The sequence below is a fragment of the Cryptomeria japonica genome, chromosome 10 (assembly GCF_030272615.1).
Source record: "Cryptomeria japonica chromosome 10, Sugi_1.0, whole genome shotgun sequence".
Classification (NCBI taxonomy): Eukaryota; Viridiplantae; Streptophyta; class Pinopsida; order Cupressales; family Cupressaceae; genus Cryptomeria; species Cryptomeria japonica.
In genome coordinates this window covers 762,564,986-762,590,679 of record NC_081414.1, presented here as the reverse complement: position 1 = coordinate 762,590,679, position 25,694 = coordinate 762,564,986, and the positions used below count along the sequence as shown (strand labels likewise).

Sequence of the window (25,694 nt, the reverse complement as noted above, 5' to 3'; positions counted from 1 at the left end):
TGACCATTTTTTAGGGTATTACATTTTCCCCTCTTTGAATTGATGTGTGAGCAATGCATTGATTCAAAGAACAATTGATGTCTAGGAGATACCAATTCTGAACTTGATTGATCATGAACCATATGAAGAGATAGGTATTCAATTTGTTTTGAAGCGATGAAATTGAACAGACTGATTGAAAGTGATACCGATCCCGAACTTGATTGAACTAGGACCGATGAAGAGCAGAGATACCGAAATTGAACTTGATGGATCAAGAAGTGGATCTTATTGATCTAGGACTTGATTGAACTACACACAGTGAGCGAAGATAAAACCAATCTTGAACTTGATGGATCAAGACACGATGAGTGAAGATAAACTATCCAGCTTGATTTGATGCGATGAAACTGAACACCTTCTTAGATTGAGCGTGAGATCAAAGATACTCTTTAAACCCTTGATTGAGTTTAAACAAATAATCAGCTTGATGAAAAGAGATGAAACCGATTAACGTTAAGAGACTAATTTAGATGAAGACAATATCATCTTGATTTGATGTGATGAAACTAATATGCCCCTAGAGATTGATTTGATTTAGATGATCGAGAAATATCAACTTGAAATGAAGCGATGAAGCTAAGATGCTCCTAGTGATAAGGTGTTGTTTGATGTTCCGTAAAAATTAGCTGCTCAACTTGTAATGAAGATTTTGAAAGAAATTCTCAACTTTGAGGATGTGATCACTGATGATGATGATGATGTCATGAGTATGCCCCAGCGAAAATGAAAGATTGGTAGGTTGGGCAGTGATTTCAAGCAATTTGATAAAAAGATTAAGCGATTAATGATTTGAGCGCAAAGAATGATTCAGATGGCCATTTGAAGATTTAGCGTTGATTCATGAGAAATTGAGCACAAATTGAAGAAAAGAATGAGTAGTTGATGAAGGCATTAAATGGTCACAGTTGAGCAAAATTGCCTAGGAAGATCATCTCGAATTTTGATTTTGATCCCAAAAATGGAATCATGACGGTCAAATTAAGCAAGGATGCAGTTTTCATGCCAATCGGGGCGAGTTGAAAATTAGGGTTTTGACCACTTAGATGTGAAGAGAAGGTTGATTTAAATTCAAGCTCTAGGTGAAGAAGACCAAAATTATCATTAGTATGCCAGATTCACCATGCAATGCATGAAACTTAACATGAATGCAGAAGATGCAACTAGGACCTAGTCACTGGATATTGATTCATTTTCTTATCATCATTGAGCATTAAATGTAGGCAATAGACATAAGCATCAAGGCACAAAGATCCAGTATGACCTGAATGTCCTATCCTCTTTGATATAGAAGTCAAACATAAGCACCAAGGCAAAAGGAGGCCAAGATGACTTGAATGCTTCTTGCATGCAAACACAACAAACACTTAAAATAGACAAGGAAATAGTTCCAACCTCACTGAAGCGTACATATAAATGGAGTCGAGGTATGTGAGCCCATTTCACGTTAATGTGAAGGCTCTTATCACAAACACCCATTTTAGAGGACATTTTTAGATCATCGAAATCATATCCACAAGCAGAAAACAAAGAAAGGTATTATGCCCCCAATCCCTGTACCTCTTAGTCAAGATAGACTTCCTTGAGTTACTCAGAGGGATTAATGAGTGAAATCCAATATAAAAGACAGCATATAAAGAAAATGTCAGCATAGCTCAAGTGGTTTGAGTTATTGTTTTTAGTTGTTCTTGTTTTGCATGTTTTATAGGGTGCCAGTGATCAAAGCTCTGTATAAGGTAGGAGATAGATGACTGACTCAGAGTGAACGATCCAAACTTGACTGACACAAGGATGGCTTGGCTGAGCTGCTAAGGGATTTAAGATTGAAGTTCCCTAGGACTTAATGTTGATTGATTGCAAGCCATGAGGGTTATAAGGAGAACCAAGGGGGGTCACGAAAGTGACTAAATATTATGCACAAACAAAAGCAAAGTGGGAAAGAAGGGAATGAAATAAGGGAATGTCAAAGTTATGTTGATAGATGGAGCTCTTGTGAGTACAAGAGGCGCCTGTTTACCAAGTTTTCACCTTCTTAACAGAGATCTTTTTTTTTTTTTACTCACTGAGCGCCCTATTTGCTAGGTTTTCACTACAGCAACCATTTTTTCAAGACTTTTATCTATACAGAGTAGTCAGAGCTTAAAAATGCTTTAGGTGTAGAATTTCTTCAGATGGATGGTGTTGATGTAATCTCAGAGTTGTTCTCCTTCTGATGTAGAGAGTCGATAGGCACCTGAGCCAAAGTTGGTTGTAACAATGTAGGGACCCAGCAAGTTGGGTTCAAACTTCCCTTTTTGTTCCCAGTCTTGCTGATTCTTTGGATTTTCTCTTAGCACAAGATCACCAACCTAAAATTATCTATGTTGAACCTTTTTGTTATATCCTCTAGACATTCTTTGTTGATAAGCTCTTAAGTGATTGAATGTCGCTTGCCGACGTTCATCAAGCAACTCAAGTTCTTGCAACCTGGATACTCTCTGGTCTTCATTGGTGATTAGATTATATAAGGAAACTCTTAGAGATGGGATTTCCACTTATATAGGAATGACTACTTCAGCCCCATATACTAAAGCAAAAGGAGTAGCAGCAGTAGGAGTTTTGATGCTTGTTCAATAATCCCATAGTGCAGGATTGTTCTGCAGATGCCAATCCTTTCCAGATTTGTTCACTGTATGATGCAAGATTCTCAGTTGTGTTTTATAGGATGCTTCAACCTATCCATTACCTTGAGGGTAATATACAAAGGACCAGTGTTGTTTGATCTTGGATTTGTCACATAGCTCAGTTATGTCCTTATTTTTGAACTGCCCCCCATTATCAATGATGATTGAAGAGGGAATCCCATACTAGCATATTATATGATACAAAATGAACATGGCTACTTGTTTCTCGGTTGCTTTGATGAGCGGAACTACTTCGACCCACTTTGTGAAGTACTCAGTAGCAGTAATGATGAATTTATGTCCATTTGAAGAAGCTGGATAAATCTGAGCAACCAAATCAAAAGCCCATTGTTGAAACGACCAATGTGTTAGAAAAGGAATGAGTTCCCTTGTCAGGGCATGTATGAGATTACCATGCAATTGGCATTTTTGACACGTCTTAGCATATTTCAAAGCATCCATTTCCATATCAGGCCAGTAGTAGCTAGCCCTTAGTAATTTGCGTGCTAATGTTAGGCCATTTGAATGAGATCTACAAATACCATCATGGACTTTAGTCAATGCTTGTTGAGACTCTTCTGATTATAAATACATAATAAAGGCACCATCTAACCCTCACCTATACAGATCATTAGCAATGATGACATAACGGGAGGCATTACGGATTAGGTTACGTTTTTCATTACAGGTGAAATTTTTTGGGATAGCTTGGTCTTGGAGATAGGATTAGATACTGTTGTATCGGGATGAATCTTGTCCAATAATGGTGCAAACCATCTGAGAGTCGGGGGAGTCATATGCAAGGTAGAAAAGATCTTCCACCAGAAATTCATAGCGGAACTCTAGCTCTTGTAGCTATGGAATGGATGCCAATGTTGCCATAGCATCTGTTGTTGGCAATTGACACTCATCGGATTCATTTTGTTGTCATTGATGGCAACAAGATCAGATGGAAGTAATATACTGACATTAGAAGGCATTTACTGGCAGACACCGGTATTAGAGTATCCAGGGTTACACCAGCACCGGCATCAAGTACTTCAAGGAAGTCAACATCAAGGAAGGTTTATTTAGAAAATCATTTTGTAATTATTGTCAAGGCCGACATTGAATATCTTTTGAAATGTATTGTAAGCCTACATAAGGCATATTGTTTGTAATGGGTATATAGGTTAGTTTGCTAGGTCATTTTGAAGAGTGTGACATAGGAGAATATACCATAACTGTATAATGCGAAGTATATGTATGTAGATCATTTGTATGTGAATGTTATATTATGCAATGATCTGTAGATAGTTTGGAAAGCATTCTTGGAGCAGAAGAGATATCGGTAGGGTTTATGAACCAGTATAGAGAAGAACTATAACCAGAACTCTTTTTGGCATAGTAGATGCATTTTGTGAGTTCACCGGTACTATTTTATTTCAGCAGAAGCTTATAGTCAATGAGACTCCTTTTGTGGTGAATAGTGTGCTCTAGAGAGTGTGCCTTCCTGCATGTGCAGGCCCCCATTTTACATAATATCCTTTCATATGGGCAGTGAACTGATATTGTGGGTCACAAATCCCACCGTGGTTTTTCCTCTTTGAGGTTTTCCCTGTATAAATTCTCTGCGTTATGGTGTTCATTCATGTGGATGGTTTATTTGTTTCAAGTTATATGTTTATTTGTTTACCGATTTATGTGTATATGGTATAAAAGGATAAAATCTTATCATACCATTAGAACACTGATCCCCCCCCCCCCCCTCTCAATGTTCATGGATCCCAACAATTGGTATCAGAGCCTGGTATCTCAAAAGAAGTTTAACAGCTTGAGGAAGATCCTGAAATCGAAATATTTGAACATGGCTATGGAAAAGAAACTTGAGATGGCTCTTGAGGATTATGATGTTGAAAGGATGAAGAACTTGAAACTAGAAGATGAGTTGAATTCTGCAAATGAATTCATTCTTATCCTGCAAGAAATTTTATCATCACCTCAAGCCAAGAGAAAGGAACTTTTGCAAAACCCGGATGATGAAGAAAAAAATGCACTTAAGGAACAATGTTAGAAACATAGTCAAGAAAACATGCTCATGAAGAATGAAATGCAAGATCTAACTATGAAGCTATCAAAAGATATTGAGGACAGAAAGAAGAAGGAAGATAATCTTGTCATATCTCTGAAGAACAAATTTGATGAATGTGGCAGATTGGCTCATGAGAACAATCTATTGAGAATAGATTTGGCACATTCCTGGAACAATGAACAAGAACTTGAAAGACAAATAACTACTCTGAGAGATGATCTGACTACTGCAAGTGAGTATAAAAAAAAATTAGGATTAGTGTTGCACAGTTGGATGAATTATTGAAGAGACAAGGCATAGTGGTGATTCTAGAGGACTTGGATTTGTACAAGGCGAAAGCTCCAGTACTGCAAATGAAGATCAGACAACAGGTATGCAGAACTCATCAGAATAGAGGAAACCGTTAAGGCAATCTAATTCTTATAAATTCAATGGTAGATGTTTTGTTTGCAATAAATTTAGGCATATGGATAAACAATGTAGAAATAGAGCAAATCAAAACTATAATTGTGTTCCTGGTCAATGCACAAATTACAAGAAATATGGTCATAGATCAGAAGATAAAATGAATGTTAAATGTCATGCATGTGGAAAGTTTGGACATTTCGCTAACCATTGTAGGTCAAGGAATGACACCGGATATGTCAAACAAATTCAAAAGAAAAATGTTACATGTTATGCATGCAACAAAATAGGTCATATTGCTAAGTACTGCAGAAGCAAGACTCAACCGATCAGCAATGATAAAGATAATGAGAAAGAAAAGCAGAAGGTAGATGAAATATAGAAAGATCACACCAAGATATGGGTTAGAAAATCTAAAGAACCAAGTGGAAATACAACAACACCAGTAACTCCACCGGTAGAATAGAGCATTCCTGCATCGGCAGGAAATTCCGCCGATAACTAAGGCATAGTCCTTAGGGGTTGGCATGTTCATTGCAAATCCTGCATATTCCCCTAGAGAATATTGGAAGAGATCTGGAGAGTTGATTTCATCATTGTTGAAGGTTCACCTGGTATAAGACTGTGAAACCGACATCTGGTAGGATAGATCGTGAAGCATTTATGATAGAGAAAGATTAGGGTTATATTCGCTGATAAAAAGGGAAAGTGGATTCATTTTCACTCACCCTGCATTCAAGCATTCAGAGTGAAGTAAAGGCAAATTTCAGGCGAATTAAGAGCGAGCAAAGGCATTTTGAAAAGATTTTGAGCAGTTATCTAAGAAGCACTCAATCTTCCACCGACGTTCACTTTTAGGTATTCTTTAAAAATGGCATATGGATCTTCAGCTCCTACTTTTATTGTAAATCCAACCCTTGTCGAAGTTAAGGATAGGTTGAGGCCCGTATTCAAGGAGGTTCCCTTGATTGCTAAGAAAGAAGACTCTACGGAAGCATTTTCTAAGGTTCCTGACAGCATGATGTATGTTGAAGATGTGAGGGAATACATTCACTACACCCTGGAGGATCTAGGCACAAAGGAAATCAAAGGCATGTATCAATCTATGATACTGGGCAACTCCGGAACCATCAAGTCGGAATACAAAGCAATTGAGGATCTAGGGTTAACCGGTATTCTATACATACTGGAATTCAAAGATGAGATCATTAGATACGTTCTTAGCAAGGTTCACAACAAGTTCATCTGGCTAGATCAGCCTTACATGATCACCAAGGAGGCTATTCAAGTAGTCACCAGCTTACCCAAAGTCGGACAAGAACCTGGCAAGAAAATTTCCAACACTGAGGTTGAGAAACACACAAGTGCAACTCATGATAGCAGATCAATGAGGATCAGCACAATCACCAACACTGATGTGAAATTTGCATATAGATATCTATAAGAAAGCCTTAGTAGAAATTTTGAAGGAAATACCTTTGTCATTGTACAATAAACTAGATGCTATAAGACTTGATGCAGTCAAGAGAGATAGAGAGATCAAAGAGGTAGAACTTTCAGTTTTATGTGGTGCTATTAGTAATGATGAAATGAAAAGATGTATTGATGTTGCTAATAGGACAGTTTTCAGTAGTAACCCCGGCAAATAATCCTAATGATGGGCAGAGTTAACGAGGTGATAAATGAGACCAATGAGGGTTGCGCAAAATTCTTCCAAAAGAATCCAGACTTTCTCGCATCTCATGAAGAGTTTGTTAAGGCAACAACTTCCACCATCTCAGATAAATCAAAACGGAAAGGTATTTTGGGAAGTTCAACTCCAATTTTGACTAAATCGGCGGTAACTATAGATATACAGACACAACCGGCAATAAAGGAAAGTGTACAGTTTGTACCAGCACAAACTATTTTTGAGCAAGGCAATGTACAGGATACTGTGAATACTGTGGATAATACTCCACTGGCACCAAGTGGTGAAGCCACCAGTGCTAAAGAATATAAGGTAAAGGGAATTGAGTCTACACTAGTAGTTCATATTGATTCCCCGGAAAAGGTTTTGGCAATTGACACTTCTCAAGTTGAGAAGAAATCAGTCACTAAGATGAGTCCAATTGAGTTAATGATGATGGCTACCCAGAAACTATTAAAGGAAGGATTTGTAGAAAAGGGAATAATAGATCAATATGTTACAGTGTTGCATAATTAATCCCTGATTGTCAGAATGAGAATGAAACAAGCCCTTCCAGCAAGCTTAAAACACTAACAGAACACATATCTAACAATTTTCAATCACTGCAGCAGATATCAGACCGGCAGGCATTAGAAAGATTTAGTGTGGCTAAGAAAGTCACCTTTGACAAGATCATTGAATCAGAGAAAAATAAAATTGAAGCTAAACTCATTCTTATTGAGAATTGTTTGAAACAATGTACAAATATCTACAAGGTTTGTTGTAATATAGAAATTCTTACAACAAATGTAGATAGCAGATTAAAGGAATTACATGATAAGGTAGCTAGCATTGCTAATTCTTTTGATGGATTAACCTCACTAACAACATTTGTTGATGGACAAATTTTGTCCTTGGAGAACCAATTTTTTGCTTTTGAGAAGGAGAGAGATAAAATCATTCAAAGAGCAAGGAGTCTTAGAGGATTGGTGAGTCCCAGATTGGATTCACTGGGTGTACATAAAAGAGAGTGTATGGACATGATTGCTAAACCCACACCGGTAGAAGTCAAAGAGAAGGAAACACTAGCACACTTACTAAGTGGACTAGCATCCATATCTGAAACTTTCAAAACCAACAGGGATACATACCTACAGTTGTTGGATAAGGCTTACCCAAAAATTTGGAAGTTAGTCAAGCTCCGATAAAACTAACAGTATTTGTTCATTCTTTTGTTCTTTCACTAGTCTTTGGCATTGATGCCAAAGGGGGAATATATATATGTGAAAAATATTAGAAAAATATCAGACATGAACATATGGGAAGGACATCAGAATATCTGGAAGGAGTGTATTGCTCGGGGGGAGCATACTTCAGGTTGAACCGACAGAGAATCCATTTTTCACATGAGTGTTGCCATCAATGCCAAAGGGGGAGATTGTTGGCAACTGACACTCATCGGATTCATTTTGTTGTCATTGATGGAAACAAGATCAGATGGAAGTCATATACCGGCATTAGGAGGCATTTACCAGCAGACACCGACATTGGAGTATCCAGGGTTACACTGGCACTGGCACTAGCATCAAGTACTTCAAGGAAGTCGACATCAAGGAAGGTTTATTTAGAAAATCATTTTATAATTATTGTCAAGGACAACATTGAATATATTTTGTAATGTATTGTAAGCCGACATAAGGCATATTGTTTGTAATGGGTATATAGGTCAATCTGCTAGGTCATTTTGAAGAGTGTGACATAGGAGAATATAGCAGAACTGTATAATGTGAAGTATATGTATGTAGATCATTTGTATACAAATATTATATTATGCAATGATCTGTAGATAGTTTGGAAATAATTCTTGGAGAAGAGATACCGGTAGGGTTTATGAACCGGTACAGAGAAAAACTATAACCGGAACTCTTTTTGGCATAGCAGATGCATTTTGTGAGTTCACTAGTACTGTTTTATTTCAGCAGAAGCTTGTAGTCAGTGAGACTCCTTTTGTGGTAAGCAGTGTGCTCTAGGCAGTGTGCCTTCCTGCATGTGCAGGGCCCCATTTTATGTAATATCCTTTCATATGGCCAGTGAACTGGTATTGTGGGTCACAAATCCCACCATGGTTTTTCCTCTTTGAGGTTTTCCACATATAAATTCTATGCGTTATGGTGTTCATTCATGTGGATGGTTTATTTATTTCAAGCTATATGTTTATTTGTTTACCAGTTTATATGTGTATGGTATAAAAGGATAAAATCTTATCATACTGGCAGAACACTAATTCACCCCCCCCCCCCTCCCCTCTTAGTATTCTTGGATCCCAACATCTATTTATTTATTTGCTAACCTTGGAATTTTCTCAAATGAGATGAACACAAAGTATTTCTTGAAGTCGTCCACCATTCTTTTATAAGGCGTCATCTTTTCATCTCTGATCTTATATAGGTCGTTGATTTGATTGATCACCAACTGAGAGTCACCATATATGTACATTTATGTGACATTCCATACAAGTGCTAGCTTAATCCCGTTTACCAAGGCTTCATATTCAACAATGTTATTTGTACAAGGAAAGAGTAACTCGTACACCTTTTGTATGGATTATTTCTGAAGAGTAATGAAAAGAATTCTAGCTCCCGACCCCTGATGGGTTAAAGATTTGTCAAACAACATCTTCCAGGATCTCTGAGTGAGATGCAAAATTGATTCGTTTGGAAATTCGATATTCAAGGGTTGATCATCTTCTAGAGGAGCATCTGCAAGTTGATCCGCTATGGCCGGCCCTTTTATAGCTTTCCTTTCCACATATTCAATATCAAATTCTGTCAACACCATGACCCATTTAGCCAGTCTACGAGTGAGGGTAGCTTTACTGAGAAGATATTTTAGTGGATCAATCTTAGCTACTAAATTGATGGAGAGAGCTAACATGTAGTGTCTTAGCTTTTGTGATGCAAATACCACTTCTAAGCAAGCTTTCTCAATTATTGAAAAATGTTTCTCATATAATACTAATGTTCAACTAATATAGTATATCGCTCTTTCCTTATTTTTTTCATCCTACTGAGCAAGGAGTGCCCCCAACGATGTCTCAGTAGCTGAAATGTACAAAATTAATGGTTTACCTTGAATAGGCGACATTAGAATAGGCGGATTGTAAAGAAATTCTTTGCTTTTTTGAAGATGTTGCTCACATTTCTCATTCCATTTGTATGTCACTCCTTTCCTTAATTCTCTTGTGAAAGGTTGAGCTTTGTCTGCTAGCTGAGATATAAAGTGTCTAATTGATTGTAGGCATCCATGTAGTGTCCTCATTTGACTGATGTTTTTGGGCGGAGGCATTTCCATTTTGGATTAGACCTTCTTAGGATCAACCTCAATTCCTTTCTTTGAAATAATGTAACCAAGCAATTTCCTTGATGTCACTCTGAATGCACACTTTTTAGGATTTAGTCGGAGCTTGAATCTTTCCATTCTATCTAGTATGAGGCCCAGTTCTTGGATATGTGTGGATCTCTTCATGGTCTTTACTAGGGTGTCATCAACATAATCTTCCATGTTTTTGTGCATCATATCATGGAAGATAGTGGAAACCACTCTTTGGTAAGTTGCTCCTGCATTCTTTAGTCCAAATGGCATGACGTTCCAACAGAAGGTTCCCCATGCACATGTGAAGTCTATCTTTTCTTGATCCTCAAGAGCTATCTTGATCTAATTATAACCAGAGAATCCATCCATTAATGAGTACAGCTCATATCCAGCAGTCATGTCCACTATCATATCAATGTTGGGCAATGGAAAATCGTCTTTCGGACGCGCTTTGTTGAGATGCCTAAAGTCTGTGCAAACCCTAATAGATTTATCTCTCTTTGATACAGGTACTATGTTTGATATCCATTCTGCATAGTCTATAGCTCTGATGAATCCTGCTTTGAGCAGCTTTTCGAGTTCAGCCTTCACTAGCAGCGCCACATGAGGATGTATCTTACAAGTTTTTTTCTTGACCGGTTTAACTCGTGGTGTAATAGAGAGATGATGCATAATGAGATCAGGATCTAGGGCTCGCATATCGGAGTATGTCCATGCAAAGTTGATCTTCTTCTCTGAAAAGAGGTTGTTGAAATATTTTAACTCCTCTACTGATAGTGATTGAGCTAAATGGATGATATGTGGTGTCTCTTGACTTCCAATATTTATTGGTTCAGTTGGTTCAATCAATATTGAAGACCTTTCTTGGAAGTGTCTTGGCAACATATCAAGTATCTCACCCTCAGGTTCCTCGGAGAGGTTTTCACCCTTAGGTATGTCCTTTATTTTTACTATTATTTGTTCTGATACCGCCACAGTGTGGTTTTCGCCATCAGAACTTTTATTTTTCTTTTTACTTTTGCGACTAAGATACTTGATGTTTGTTGCAGTCATGTTCTCACTATGGTTACTAATGAAAGAGGCCATTGGTTCAACTGCATTCAGATAATAGGATAGGGTATGGTCGTCGGAGAAGACTGGTAGGTTCATGGGCTGGCTTTGGAGTGCAAGGTCAATCAATTTAGGATGGACAAGCATTAGAGATCTGACAAGTTCAAAGAAGTTAACGGTAATGTCATCATTTCTTCTAATGCTAAGTTGAAGCCTAGAAGATTGCGTTGATTTAGAGTATTTAGCCTAGGAAGAGTAGTAACAAGGTTATCAAAATCCACATCAGTGTTGTGAAAACCCAACCCGAACGACCTACCACCAGACACATCTACCACTTGAGATTGGACTATGAGTTGAGGCATACCAACTTCGTCAGAAAATGGTTCAATATTGAGCACATAGACATAGTTTATTTTAGAGTCATAGGAGGAAGCATCTGAGTCTTCATCAGTTCATTCAGCATCAAAATTTTGATTTGTATAGGTATGGATAACATCAATGTAAAAATATTTATTGCTACAGGTTCCTTCTAGATCTGGTTCTCCAATGTCTTGTAGCTGACATACTTGCTCAGAGGGTTTTTGTCTGCATGTCCATTCAAGTTCCTTGGGACTCATGACAGGTCCTGTCTGGCTGGCTTCCAACTCCTCAGTTGTGTTTCCATATCTGACTTGTCTAGATCCATGGGAAGATATATTTTGTGAGAGATTTTCTTGTGTCGATCCTTGTCTCAATTTATGCTCATAGGCCTCTTGTCTTTGTAGCCTGGCCTCTTCTAATTCTTGTTGTAGTCTTCTATGTGTTGTTGCTTTTGCTTCATCTATAGGCTCAATGAACTCTTCAGGATTCTCTTCTGTAGAAGCATCTGATAATGGTTGAGGTCCCCATTCATACTCATTTGAATCTGCTACTGAGTCAATCTCTGGCATCAATCCAGTATATGTGACAGGAATATTTAGAGATGCAAACATCTCTCTGAATCTCTCCACCTGTTCTCTCATTTCCTCTGGGACTTCAACTATTGGTCCTCTCATTATTTGTGCTCTGGGAATTTGATTAGGAGTTGTTTCTTCTCTTCTGACAGCCACTTCTTCTTGTTTGTGTCATAATCATAGTATTCTTCAACATGTTCTTCATTAGATGGTTCTCATGGTGGATCTAGATACCAGTTATAGTCACTTGGGATTTCTGAAGTTCCTTCTAGGACCATTTCTCTGAATGAGACTGGAACCTCATATGGTACAAATATCTCCCTGGCCCTCTGTACTTGTTCACTGACTGGAACCTCTTCTTGTGTTGCCATTGCAGGTGTATTGTGAACTTGTTGGTGAGCTTCTTCTTCTCTTTTAATTTCAAGCTCTTCTTGGGTTGTCTCATATTGCCCTTGAGTCTGTAGTCTATTGGAGTGCTTTTGATCATGTTGTTCTACAGTTTGACGAGACCTCCAAACTTGTCTTGTTGGAACTACTGGTCTTTTTGCTTGATACCCTAGTCCATTTTTATCATTTGTTGCCTTTGTCTTCAGGTGAATAGGTTCAGTGATCCCTTGTTGTCTCCTGCCAATTGGACCTACTCCTGAGTATCCCATGCGGAGGATTATGTTAAAACCTCGTTCATACAATTTAGAATAAGCTTCATAAGATTGGACTTCTGAATTTTCATTATCTTCTCTGTAGAGACAATCTAGAATAGTTGCTTCTTCCATTTCATCTGCCAGTGATGTTGAGGATTGTATGAATGCCCCATTGTAGATGATATTTTCTTGTGCAGTTTGTGGTCTCATTGATTCTAAGGGTCTACTTGTTTCTTTAGGTGATGGAGGAAGAGTCGTTAGTGTAAGAACAGGTTCTATTTGATATCCTCCCATGCCATCTCCAATGATTTTAAGTTTTTGTTCCATTTCTTTCAAAAGAATCTCTGAGGTTGCTCTATTATTTGGCACCAGATTATCAGTCCCTTTCCTTAATGTGTTACAAGTATAGCTAGGATCAGCAAGGACACTCACTTCCACTCCATTGTAGGGGAACTTCAAACATTGATGGTATGTGGAAGGTACTGCTTACATATCATGTATCCAAGGTCTGCCTAGCAGTATGTTGTAGGATAGTGGAATATCCAGTACCAGACAAAGAACGTCTCTCTCAACAGGTCCCACTCTGATCGGCAAGAGCACTAAGCCTTTTGAAGTTATTTCCTTTTCACCATAAGCTTTTATTGTGATTTTCTTCCTCGGATCAATGACATTTTCTGAGAAACCCAATTGCATGAGTAAATCAAAGGTACATATATTCAAGCCAGTGCCTCCATCTATCAGGACATGTTTGATGCGGTGTTTGTGAATCATTACTTCAATGTGGAGGGGTTGATTATGTGGATCACTCAGTGAGTTATCATCTTCCTCAGAGAAAGATAGGTAATGAGGTGAAGTTAAGTGACCCACCATGGATTGAAATAGTTTTAGGTCCAGGTCTTTTGGAACATTGGTATCGAGCAATGCTTTGTCTAGAATCTCCCTATGCACAAGAGAGGTTTTCAGCAGTTCTAATATGGATATTTGAGCAGTTCTTCGTTGAAGTTGCTCTAAGATGCTATATCCGGAGGAAATTGATGAGATTGGTTGTCATGATGAAAAGGGTTTGGTCATGTTGGTAGTTGGTTTCTTTGAATATTTTTGTCCATTTGATGACGTGGGTTGATTGGTAGAAGAAGAGGCAACTCCTTTGAAGGTCACTTTACCTTGAGCTCGGGTTAGGACATTAGTAGATTTTGATTTGTCATGATTGTCTTTGATTATGATCACATTACAACTTTCTGATCCAGTTGGTTCGATCATGTGAATGACATTGTCCTTATTAAAATAAGTGTAGTTGATTTTAGCTCCTTCCTTAGATTTTGAGGAATCTCCTTTCTCATAGATGGGAAAGGGGTCTTTGAACACTTTGTGATCTGAGTTTGTTGCGTGATTGTCAATAACTATTTTACCACCATCAATTAAATCTTGGATCTCACGTTTTAACTTCATACAGTTGTTGGTAGCATGTCCTTTGTTCATGTGGTATTCACAATATTCATTTTCTCTCCACCATTTTGGTTTGACTTCTGGATCGTATGATTTTGATTTGTCTGGTAAAGTGAGTAAATTGTTGGGCAATAATGTTTTCAACACTAATTTGTATGGCTCTCATAAAGGAGTGAACTCCCATTTTGGTTTTGGAGCCCAAGGTTTGTTTTTCAAAAAGTTGTTCCATTTGCTCGAGGTATGTTTTGTTGCATTCTTAGCAACCTTAAGCGCTTGTGTTCCAGTAGTCAACTTAGGTATTAAAGTGCTGATGAAAATCTCCATTTTCTCTGATTCTGGGATCGGTCTTGGATATCTAGAGAAAATTCTCCTCCATCATTGAAGGAAAGTAAGGAATGGTTCTGTTTTTTTGTTTTTTGTTTTGCATTGCATATGTCGAGCATGGTGACTAGGTTGCGAATGTTGTAAACATATTGTTGTAAAAACAATTTAACCAGCTCCTCAAATGTTTTTATTCCAATTGGCAACTTTGAGAACCATTCCATGGCATGTCCTCCCAGACTCCTCGGAAAAAGGCACATGAGGTAAGTTTGTTCATGCATGAATTCCATGCATAGGGCACAAAATTCTCTAACGTGGTCCTGGGGATCCGAGTTTCCATCGTATTTGTCAAATTTCGGTATCTCGGTCCTAGATGGAAATGGAGGCATGCAAAGATTTTTGTCAAAAGGGAAGGGGCAAATCGAATCCAATGAGTATGGTGACGAAACCTTGTCCTTGTTTTTCATTTCTTGAATTTCACGTTGCAGGGCTTGCATTTGTTTAGCCATTAGTGTTATTGGTGTTTCCTCTTCATTCATAATGATACTTTGTACATTAAAATCAGCAAGAAGTTTCGCTCCTTGTCTTGCCAGCTCTAGGAAGTGCCCTTCTTTTTCTCTTTCTAGATAACCTTCATCATTCTCCTAAAGCCTCTGTCATTCATGCAATTAGCGACATTTGTTTCCTTGATCTCGAAATCACTATATGAACTACCATTGTCATTTTTCATGGTTGCTTACGTTATTATAGTCTGTGTCAAATCGATAGTCAGTTGTATCTCTATTGAAGGCCGACATTGTGTTATGTAGTGGCTCGTCAAAGACTGGAGAATCTTCAAACAAATTGTTGATGTAAGACATTGTGTGAGACCTGGTTCCAACAGGCATGGCCAACTTGATCTGACTGATATAGGAGGTGATGCAGAAGTCAAGATCGAATCAAAGCTAGTTTGTTCAATGTGATGTTCAGATAAAGAGATGAGGTCAAAATCTAGTTTCGAGAAAAATCTATCTTGTTTAAGATGTGACCTAAGATGATCAAGAAGATCAAGGTTTGATTTGATGATTGATTGATGAACTAGCTAGGATGTGACCAATAAAATTGCACAGCACTACCACAAGGCTGTGTTATCAAAAAGCAATTTGCTCGAGATCCAAGTTTTCTCAGTTTAATTCTATGTTTGTTGTTGAAGAATGAAGATCAATGAGCTTAATAGAGGCTAAGATTACACAGATAGATTTTGGACACAAAAGTGGACAAGGTAGTTATCTTAGTAGAATTCTTGTCCTACGAAGGGCAAATCGACTTCTTTCTCTCTCTCAGGGGTTGGAGGTTCAAGTTGAGCCTTGTTGTGAGTGATGCAAACTTCTGGAAATAGAGCAGGATTGATCTTCCCTCCCTTGTTTAAGCGATAGTTGAATGCGGATTTCTGAGCGAAAGCCCTACTTCTCATGGGTTCTTCGTTAAATTCATTAGATTTCCCTTGAAGGTATAACTGCATATGTCTTAGGAACACCCTATGCGACAAGAAGAGTTGACGGTTGATGTATTAAAACTTTCTCCTCTTATAGATTTGCCTAGGACTAGGATGCTTCTTTTTCAGTTTAGCCTCTGGATTGAGGCTTCTTCTTCTCAACACTTGAGGATTGGACATATGAGATATTGATACTCGATCAGACACAGATACTGACTATGGCAGACAAGAGGATGCTTGGACAACGAGGACAACAGAGGTATTGATTAGAACGACAATTTGGCAATAGTGATGTTTTATCGTACGAGTTTAAATTTGACCAGAATGACAAAACGCTGACTTGTTGTTGGATCGTACAACCTAGGAATGACCTAGGACGAGTTTTGACAGAGTTTTGATCACTAACATGGTTTTCAGTTTGTCTTTCAGTTTCAATTTGATGTTTCTGATTGCCTTGAGGTTTTGTTTCAACTGTTTTGAGGGATGAAAAGCACAACAAACATTAGGTGTAAAATGATATCAAGCACAACACGCTAACCCTATGGAAATTGGTTAAGAAGGAAAACCTTTGCCTGCAACCTAGGTACACACCCAATAGCTAGTCAGAATATGGTCGCCAAGTCTCACGCAATGGATTCTCAACACCGTATTAGCCGACTCCAAATGGTGATGAGGGCACGATATGGTGAGTAATCTTGAGGGAAAACCAACTATCCCCTTGCACAAAGATTATCCTCCTATCGGAGGTGAGTCAAGTAGCTTCTACCTAAAATTTGTAGTAAAGGTTTCGTTCAGAAGGACCATCTGACTGTCACGCAAGCGTGATTTAGATACAAAACCCAGCAGGATGTTGAAACCATGTAGTCACGCAAGCGTGATTTAGACCACAAGGCCCTACAAGATGCTCAACATGAGACACTCCACATAAATGAAGCAATGCCACCGATTATTCTGTCTCCTGGGACTTTCACCCCAGAAGCGTTTTATTATAGTGAGTTGGATTCCTGCCTTTGGCCAGACTCACTTGGGTCGTTCCCTCTCACCGAGCCTTAGGGGCTTCTCAAGAGACAGACCCTCTAAAGGTATCAACAGATCTCCAACTCTAATAGAAAAAACCTCAAGGTCTGGATTTTTGATTATCCGAATGGACAAGAGAATAATCTCCTACTCTAGATTTTTCCCAAAAACACATAAAACAAAGTTCTTTCCCTTATAGAAATTGAAGTGTTCCTAAAAATATTAAAAAGACAGAATGTTTGTTTGTATCTCCCGAGGCAACCTGCAAAACAAAGTTATCAATAGTTCGAGTTGATAATTTTTGGCAAGCATATGTTTAATGATTGAATTCTTTGTCAAGCGAACCTGCAAACATTAAAAGCCCAAAATTAGTTGTCAAAATAACATTAAAAAAAATCATCAAAAAAAAATTCTAGCATACAAACTATAAATTAAACTAATCTAACAAGAACTTCCATTTTTATGACTATCCTAGTTATGATAGTTTTGATAGTACTGCACTCTGTCATTTATAACTTTCCAACCAGCATAATTAGGCAAATCTCTTCGGTAAAAATGTGGAAAACTTGGTTTGAAACAACATATAAAAAATTTGTTTAGATCCAATGGTTCAATAAAAATTTATGCCCTCCAAACAGAGACCATGTTTTACTATCACAGAAGAATAAGTAAAATGATAGTACTGCACTCTGTCATTCATAACTTTCAAACCAGACAAAATTAAGAAAATCGCATCGGTGAAAATGTAGAAAACTTGGTTTGAAACAACATATCAAAAATTGGCTTATATCCAACAGTTCAAAAAAACATTACGCCCTCCGAACAGAGACCATTTTTTACTATCACAGAAGAAAAAGCAAAAAGAAAGATTTTTATTTGCAAATTTAACACATGTTTATTAGTTATAAAAACCAAACATTAAATTTGTTCAAGCAACATTAGAAATCTTGTATTCATGGGTTTGAGCCCCACGTTGGGCACCAGAAATGTGTGTGAAATTTGGGGAACCTGCAAAGGCACAAACAGTTCAATAAACCATTATTTGCATGGATTAGTTAATCAAAAACATCAAAATGAAATCCATTGCAAGTCGGTTTATTGCCTCCTAGAAAGTGTGAGTGTGGATTGCTCTCAGATTGCTAAGCTATCCAGTGACTAGACTACACTAAAACGGAGGATTTTTTAAATGCATGCAACTAGGTGAATGCAAAATTAATAGTTAAATACAAGATTAATTGATTAAGCGAAATGATCAAGCTAAATGATCACAGCTCTAAATGAAGCTAAGCTAGATTATATGCAAGAAATTGAATTTAGATAAGAGAAATGAATCTAAGCTAATGAACTAGAAATCTAAATGATTCTAAGATTAAATGAAAGCTAAATGAAAACTAAGTTGATTGAGGAATTAACTGTGCAAAGCTTTTTCAAAATTTCCTCGATAGATAACCTACAACACAATATTAGCATAATAACGATGCAAAATTCTCTGATCTTGATTGAAGAATGAGAGCCTAAATTTATAGGAAAATCAAGAGGGAGACCAAAGGTCAGGATTGATCTTTAATGAACGGTCGAGATCAATTCGAAGGAAGCACAATCCAGATGAAATGATTTGATTGGACAATTTAATTCCATTTTGGAGAGATAAGATTGAGTTCAAATTAGTAACTCAGATTCTTTCCATTTTTCTTGAGTTGAGTTGATTTGTTTCCTTTTTTGAATTTTTGTGCTCATAATTTCCAATTAATTTTTCAAATTAATTCCTCTTTCTTGATTTGTTTCATTTTTTGAAGATTTATGGCAATTTTTATTTATTTATTAAATATGAAAAAAGATATTTAATTAAATAAATGAGATATTGGATTTTAAAAAGATTTTATATTTTGAATTTTGAATTTCATCAATTAATTACATGAGATTTTAATTAATTGTAATTGTCTTGTTGCATTTTTATACCTTAAGAATTAATTAATCAGGCTCTCATGATTGATTTAAATTGATTATTTGATTCAGGACCCTGATGAATTTTATTGAATTTAAGCACATTAGTTGAGATTAGGGGCCCATGGTTTTGGATGACCATTTTCAAGTTATTACAATAGTGTTGTCATTAATGTCAAAGGTGTTGTCTATGTTATTGATGTCAAGCATTATTGGATAAGATCTCTTATTGTTATCATGATATTTCAACATCATTGTTTGTCGATTGTCTAACATATTTGCTAAGTTCTAGAAGTATTTGAAGTTTCTAAGGTTTGTGGCTCATAAACAATATGTGCATCTAGTTGCACTATCATGGTGTTTCACTCCACATTTTGTCACAGTTGTGTTATGGCTTGTGATTTGTAAGTAAAGTTGCATATGAAGATTGATATTCTAGAGTTTTGGAGGATTTGGTCAAGCAGATAAAAAGTTAGAAAAGACAATGTGCCCATTATGCTTGTTTGTCGATTATGTTGATGTTTTGATGATTGTGCTAGAGGCGCCAATCGAAGGAAGCATGTGGAGGTTTTTGTAACTAATCGAGTTTGTTGGTAATGCAGTGTGTCTCCACTCCTAAGTAACGTGTGAGCTTTAGGATCGAACCAACTATACGTTTTGTTTAAAAGAAATTGCTTATGGCTGATTTGAGGGTATTATAAACACGCTCTAGGCCAACATGGGAATGTAATTAATATTGGAATGCATATATAATGTTCATCTAGGTTCGTTCCAATATATAGATGTTAGCAAATGTGACAAAAGTTGTGTGAGCTATCTACTCAATTAGGGTAGCATAGATTTATTTAAGTGTGTGAGTCAAGATCATATACACACTGTGAGAATGGTTTGAAGAAGATCAAATCATATGGTTTGAGGAAGATCAAATCAGATTGATGTTGTAGTTTAACTTGTAAAGGTTTGCATGACATATCTTTCATATATCTTGTTTCAATTGGGGTTGTGTTGATGTGTTTTTTATGCACATGCGAACACAAAATAAAATACCAAGGTATCTTATCCTCTCTTGGACAAAGTTTCCCGACTGCTGAAGATCTCGCCGAAGGATCAATCGGAGTAACTCCAAGGTTCTTGTATGTAGTGTCTCTACGTGTGGATAAGCTTCTCGCAGTATGATGTGATTTTGCTGGAATCACAAGGGGACTTACATTCGATGACCTGAATGTCTAATTTGCTTTGGATATTGCTAGAATGTGAGATTTTACTGGCCGTTGATTTTGAAAAAAAAAAGGAAAAAGGAGAAAGGTTGAAACGGGATCTATTTCTAATACTAAGAATGTAAGAGCAATGAATGACCTTTGATGAAATTCTAACTAAGTCTTGCTTTGACATCCCAGGACCATCTCCACAAGGTTAGTGCGATCTTCAGAGGAAAGCTTTATGATGTTCAGATCATCGCTACAAGCATGGACACCATCACGCTGATGCATATCAATGAAGAAGCGACAATTGAAGTTAAGCTTAAGCTGAATGATTCCAGTTGACTATACAAGGCAAGTCTGCAATCAACAAACTGCTAGTAGTATGGATATACATATTTCACCATCGATCATACACATTTCTTCCACTCATCCAATAACATGAAATCAAATTTGAGAAGTATAGAGACCATGCAAATTGTTGAATCGACCCATAGAATTCACCATTTCTTCAATGAAGTTTACAAGTCCTTTACAACAACATCTTGGCAACAATCTTTGTCTTCTCTTTCTACTCTACTCTAACTATTTCCTATTCTCTGACTATTCACTATTATCTATTCTCTATCAGCCAACTATTAACTATTAACTAGCTATTCACCTTTACAAATGAGGAGTCAGGGCTTATATAGAGAAACCCTTTACAAATAGACGGCTCTGATTGACTTAGAATCAAAGGCTAGGATTACAAGATAGAAACCCTAATCAGGGTTTGTTACAACAAACTTCCTCTAGCCAATGAGAAATTTACATACCAGGAGTGAGGACCAATAGGAAGTGGGGGTAGGTGCCTCGAATTTTGTGTCGTCTCCGGTAAATTAGGTACATTGAATCTGGACACGCTGAGGTGGACCAATCCGACTGGAGGAGTGATGACTGGGATTCCACCTTGTCTGACACTTGTAACTTGGTTGATGTTCAATTTGATGATGTTGAGAAGCTAAACTTTAATTAACTCTTCTGAAACTATCTGCTTCTTCAACGGACCCTTGCTTTGACCTCCTTTGTCTTTGATGTGCTGGATGGATGGTGTACCTTTCCTTGAAATGCTGGCATCGCCTTTCTTTGTCATCTTGTGGTTCCTTAGTGTGGCGAAGTGAAGGGCTTTGGAGATCGCTGGCAATTCCTTGAACACCTTGAGTATTCCCTTTTGCATGTGGAACATCCTTGACGAAGATGGATTGGAATTTGTCATCCTTGATGATGCTAGACTGGAAGTGGTCGTCCTTGATGATGCTGGACTGGTTTTCTCCATCTGCAAAATAAACCAAAAGGTGATTAAGTACATATGACATGTTCATTTCAACAAAGTATTTTCCACCTTAAATCATCAACAAGAAGACTTCAAAATAAAGTTCGCTCAAAATCCTTCCCAAGGGTAGGCCCTATAAGAATTTCGCCCTGGACCCTTTGGAAGGGTCAGGAGCGATTTTTGCATTCCTAGCCAATTTAGACCTCATTTCATCATTATCTCACAACTAGCCCTTTTGCCTAGCTCAAACAGGGTGAAAAATAGGAGCTTCAAAGGATTTCGCTCTAGACCCTCTGGAAGGGTCAGGAGCGAAATTCTAGTTTAGGCTCAAGTTCAATCACTCCTCCACTCTGAAATGTCTTCCAAGGCAAGAATACACTAATCTTCTCTCCACCAAGGCCTGGGAATCCATCTCCTGATCTTCATCATGAGCAATTTAGGTGAAATTGGGAATTTCGCTCTGGACCCTTTGGAAGGGTCAGGAGCGAAATTCACTCTTTAGCTCAAAATCCTTACCTCTTGGACTCAAAACCTATTGAAACACATGTCTATGGCCATCTTCAAGTCCAATTCGCCTTGATCGCCATCCTAGCCTAGCACAAACTTGAAGGGAAAATGACTTTTTTTAGGCTTGATCTTACGCTTCCTTTACCTCAATTCACCTTGCAAGGCAAGAACATTTCAAAACACCTCCAAATATGCCTTGAAAACTAGGAAATTGGTTTGGACAAAGAAGAAATTGATGTGTATAAGGATTTTCGCTCTGGACCCTTTGGAAGGGTCAAGAGCAAAAAATCTTGATTTATCCAATTCTCTCTCAAACTTGATCAATTTCAAGGTCCTTTCAAACTCTATTCATCATTTTAGGGAGGATAGAAGGTCAAATGGAAGATTTCACTCTGGACCCTTTGGAAGGGTCAGGAGCGAAATTCCTCCTCTAAGCTAATTTCCATCATTTGGTAGTCTTAAACCTCCTCTCCAAGGCAAACATGCATCCAAGTCTCCTTAACTATGCCTCAAAAATCCAAAACTTGGCCACATGAAAGAGCAAAATAGAGGAAAAGGTGAATTTCGCTCTGGACCCTTTGGAAGGGTCAGGAGCGAAATTCATGCTTTAGACAAAATCCACACTTTCGAACATCTCAAATCACTTCCTAAGGCAAGAATATGTCAATTTGCCCTTACCATGCCCAAGGAATCAAGGTTTCCAGTGCAAACAAGGAGAAAAAAGGTGTCTAGGGAGAATTTCGCTTTGGACCCTTTGGAAGGGTCAAGAGCGAAATTCACATTTAGGCTCAAATCTTGATTTCATTTCTCACATTTCTTCATCCAAACAAGTGTTTTGCCCTCAATAATGCTTGGGAATGAGTTAGTTCTAAGTTTGGGTCAAACTAGAATGTCTTATGGAGAATTTCGCTCTGGACCCTTTGGAAGGGTCAAGAGCTAATTTCCCTCTTGCAGGCTAACTTCCATTATTTTGATACTTCAAACCTTGGATATCCTTTCAAAACTCCCTCAATCATCATCAAGTGAATTTGCTCATCCATTTTTGAAATCGCCACTTCCATCTCTCCCTGACCATTGACTCCGCTTTTAGTTGACTCGGACCTAGAGGAAAACAAGACTCTAACAGGAAAACCATCATTCTAGACCTACCCTGACCTAAGACCTATCGTCTCTTTCACTCAATCTATCCATCTTCATTCCCCTGGAAGGGAAAGCTCCACTAAGGCAAACCTAGGGTTCCAAGCAGACAACTACTGACCTCCCAAAACCAGGCTAGACTCGACTTGAAAGAAACCCTAAGACGAGCTCTCGGAAGAAACCCTAATCTACCCAACCCAGGCGACCACTCACTCACCTAAAACCTAGCAAGCAAAGAGAAAACCTAAGGAAGGGAAAGCAAAACCCCAAGAAAAAGAGGGGGTCCCCATTCTAATGGGGCGATGTGTGAAATGGTCGCAACAGGTTGGTGGCTCATTGTCTCAATTGGTGCTCAATTCTTGGCTTAGGGGATTGCTATCTCTAGTAGGCTAATGCCTACAAATATAACTGAGGATTTTATCTTTGTGAGACTAGATTTGAATAGTTAGATCCAAGCAACCATTCTCTCTGTAGTTTTTCCTTTCTGAATTTCCACGTATATCTGGTGATTTTATATGTTAATGTGTGATTGTGTTTATCATTTACTTAAGTACTTTAATGCTAAAAGTAAGATTCAATAATGATCCTAATTAAGGAGTACCCACTTTTATAAATATTGGTCTAAATCCTTATAATCCACTTGCAAAATTAAAAGTGAACCCTTTAAGATCATTAATTGCACTCTGTTTTCAAGCTGAAAAAATGAAAAAGTGAATTCATTAAGTTCATTAATTGCACTCTATTTTCAAGCTGCAAACATGCCTGGAACAAAGTATTAAAAAAGTCATTTTTGGAAGGCATCTCACAAGCTTAACTATACAGTTGGTGATATGCTTACTCTTCGGGAAGACAATCATTAAGGAAGAATATAAAGTTACAACACTTAAAATGTAGTACCTCTGTGCCAAGGGCGCAGTAACAAAGTAGGTAAAATTAAAAAAAAAATTGAAGCTTAGGTTGTCAGTTAATGTGCCAAATAAAATATTAAAGTTTTCCAAGGTTACTAACCTAACCTGGAATAATCAAACTGGCATGGATCATGATGCATTTGATGACAGCTGCTGAATATTTTGACCAATTGCCTCCAATTCAAATGACTTAATAAGCCAGATTAACTTCAACTATTTTATCTTTATTGCTAGAACCGCTACCACAAATTCAGAACAGATTGATGAATCATAAATTTATGGAAAATGAAACGTGATCGGAATTCCTGAGATAGGATAAGTATGACAGCTTTTCTTGAATTTGAAACTGCTGACACTGACCACAAATAGCGATAAGATACTTCAAATGTTTTAGGTTTGGGTAGAATCTTGATAATGTCTAGTTTATAGTCTAATATCTGAAATTGCTTTCGAACTTAAATTTAAACATCAGCTTTCAATAGAATAATCAGTAACCACGTCACATTTACAAAAAAATGTTATATACATGCATTCAAATATTCTCAAAAACCAACATATAAGTCTGTAGAGTTTTGGCAAGGAATGAGCCAAAAGACAATGATCAAATCACCCTACAAAATAAATAATAGGCAAATGCCAAAAAGAATTTCAATTGTTACACTAATCTACATTATAACATCTTCTCATACAAAATTAGTAGACATGATGCCTCAACAAGGGTAAATAAACTGCTAACACCAATAGCAAATGCTAGCATGGAAGTGTATCTCCAGAACAACCTGGCTGTGGTCTTGCTTAAGATCTCAAGAGCTGTAACCATAACACCAATAGAAAATTCTAGCATCAAAGTGAATCACTGGAAGAACCTGGCCATGGTCTTGCTTAAGATCTCAACAGTTCAAACCAATAGAACCAATAGCAGATTCTAGTATGAAAGTATATCTCCAGAACAACCTAGCAGTGGTCTTGCCTAGGATCTCAAGAGCTGCATGTTTTAACTAGCAAGCTGCAGCCTTCCTCTTGGTTTTCGTTTTTTCCATCCCTGAATTTGCATACAACCAATTCTAAAATGAGACAAAATAAAAATATCAAACCAAAATGGCCTAGGCTTAAAGTACAACACAACTAGGGCAGTGCAAATGTACAAATACTTACAAATGCCATATAATAGACCATAGTAACAGCAGCCAAAACTATGAATGCAATTTGGAATACATTATACCTGCCAACACATTAAAATTAGAACTGAAACATCTCTCATCACCTGATAATAAAAAATGTAATCAATAGTGCTTTTCATTCACAGATACTTGAAAAAACAGTGTACTTTCTGTTTTGTATTTCCCAGTAATAATTCACTCAAATTACCCCCAATAATTGGTTAAGTGCTACCCATATTGACAGAAATAAAATGGGTGCCTCCTCTCCTGATGAAAAAAACAAGGAATGGAAGCATCTTCCTAAAAAATTTGTAAAGTGAACTTTTACGGTGCCTCCTGGGAAATCTGAGTAATGTATTAACGAGTGCAGATGGCAATTTTATTTAAGATGGCTCTCTCTATCTGGGAGTTAAAACGGGCAAGGAAG

General features: G+C 37.5%; 1 protein-coding gene across 2 annotated transcripts in view; it reads right to left on the bottom strand.

Annotated features, from left to right (window-relative positions):
• Positions 1-24,562: 24,562 nt before the first annotated feature.
• The window catches only part of LOC131026994 (LIMR family protein At5g01460), a 72,437-nt gene continuing 71,305 nt past the window's right edge, over positions 24,563-25,694 (bottom strand). For both annotated transcript variants that reach the window (XM_057957001.2, XM_057957002.2), the window contains exons 14-15: positions 25,263-25,329; positions 24,563-25,149 (exon numbers count right to left, since the gene is read on the bottom strand). In XM_057957001.2, the coding sequence (XP_057812984.2) occupies positions 25,102-25,149; positions 25,263-25,329 (115 nt within the window). In that variant the 3' untranslated portion in view covers positions 24,563-25,101. The remainder of the gene's footprint in view (positions 25,150-25,262; positions 25,330-25,694) is intronic.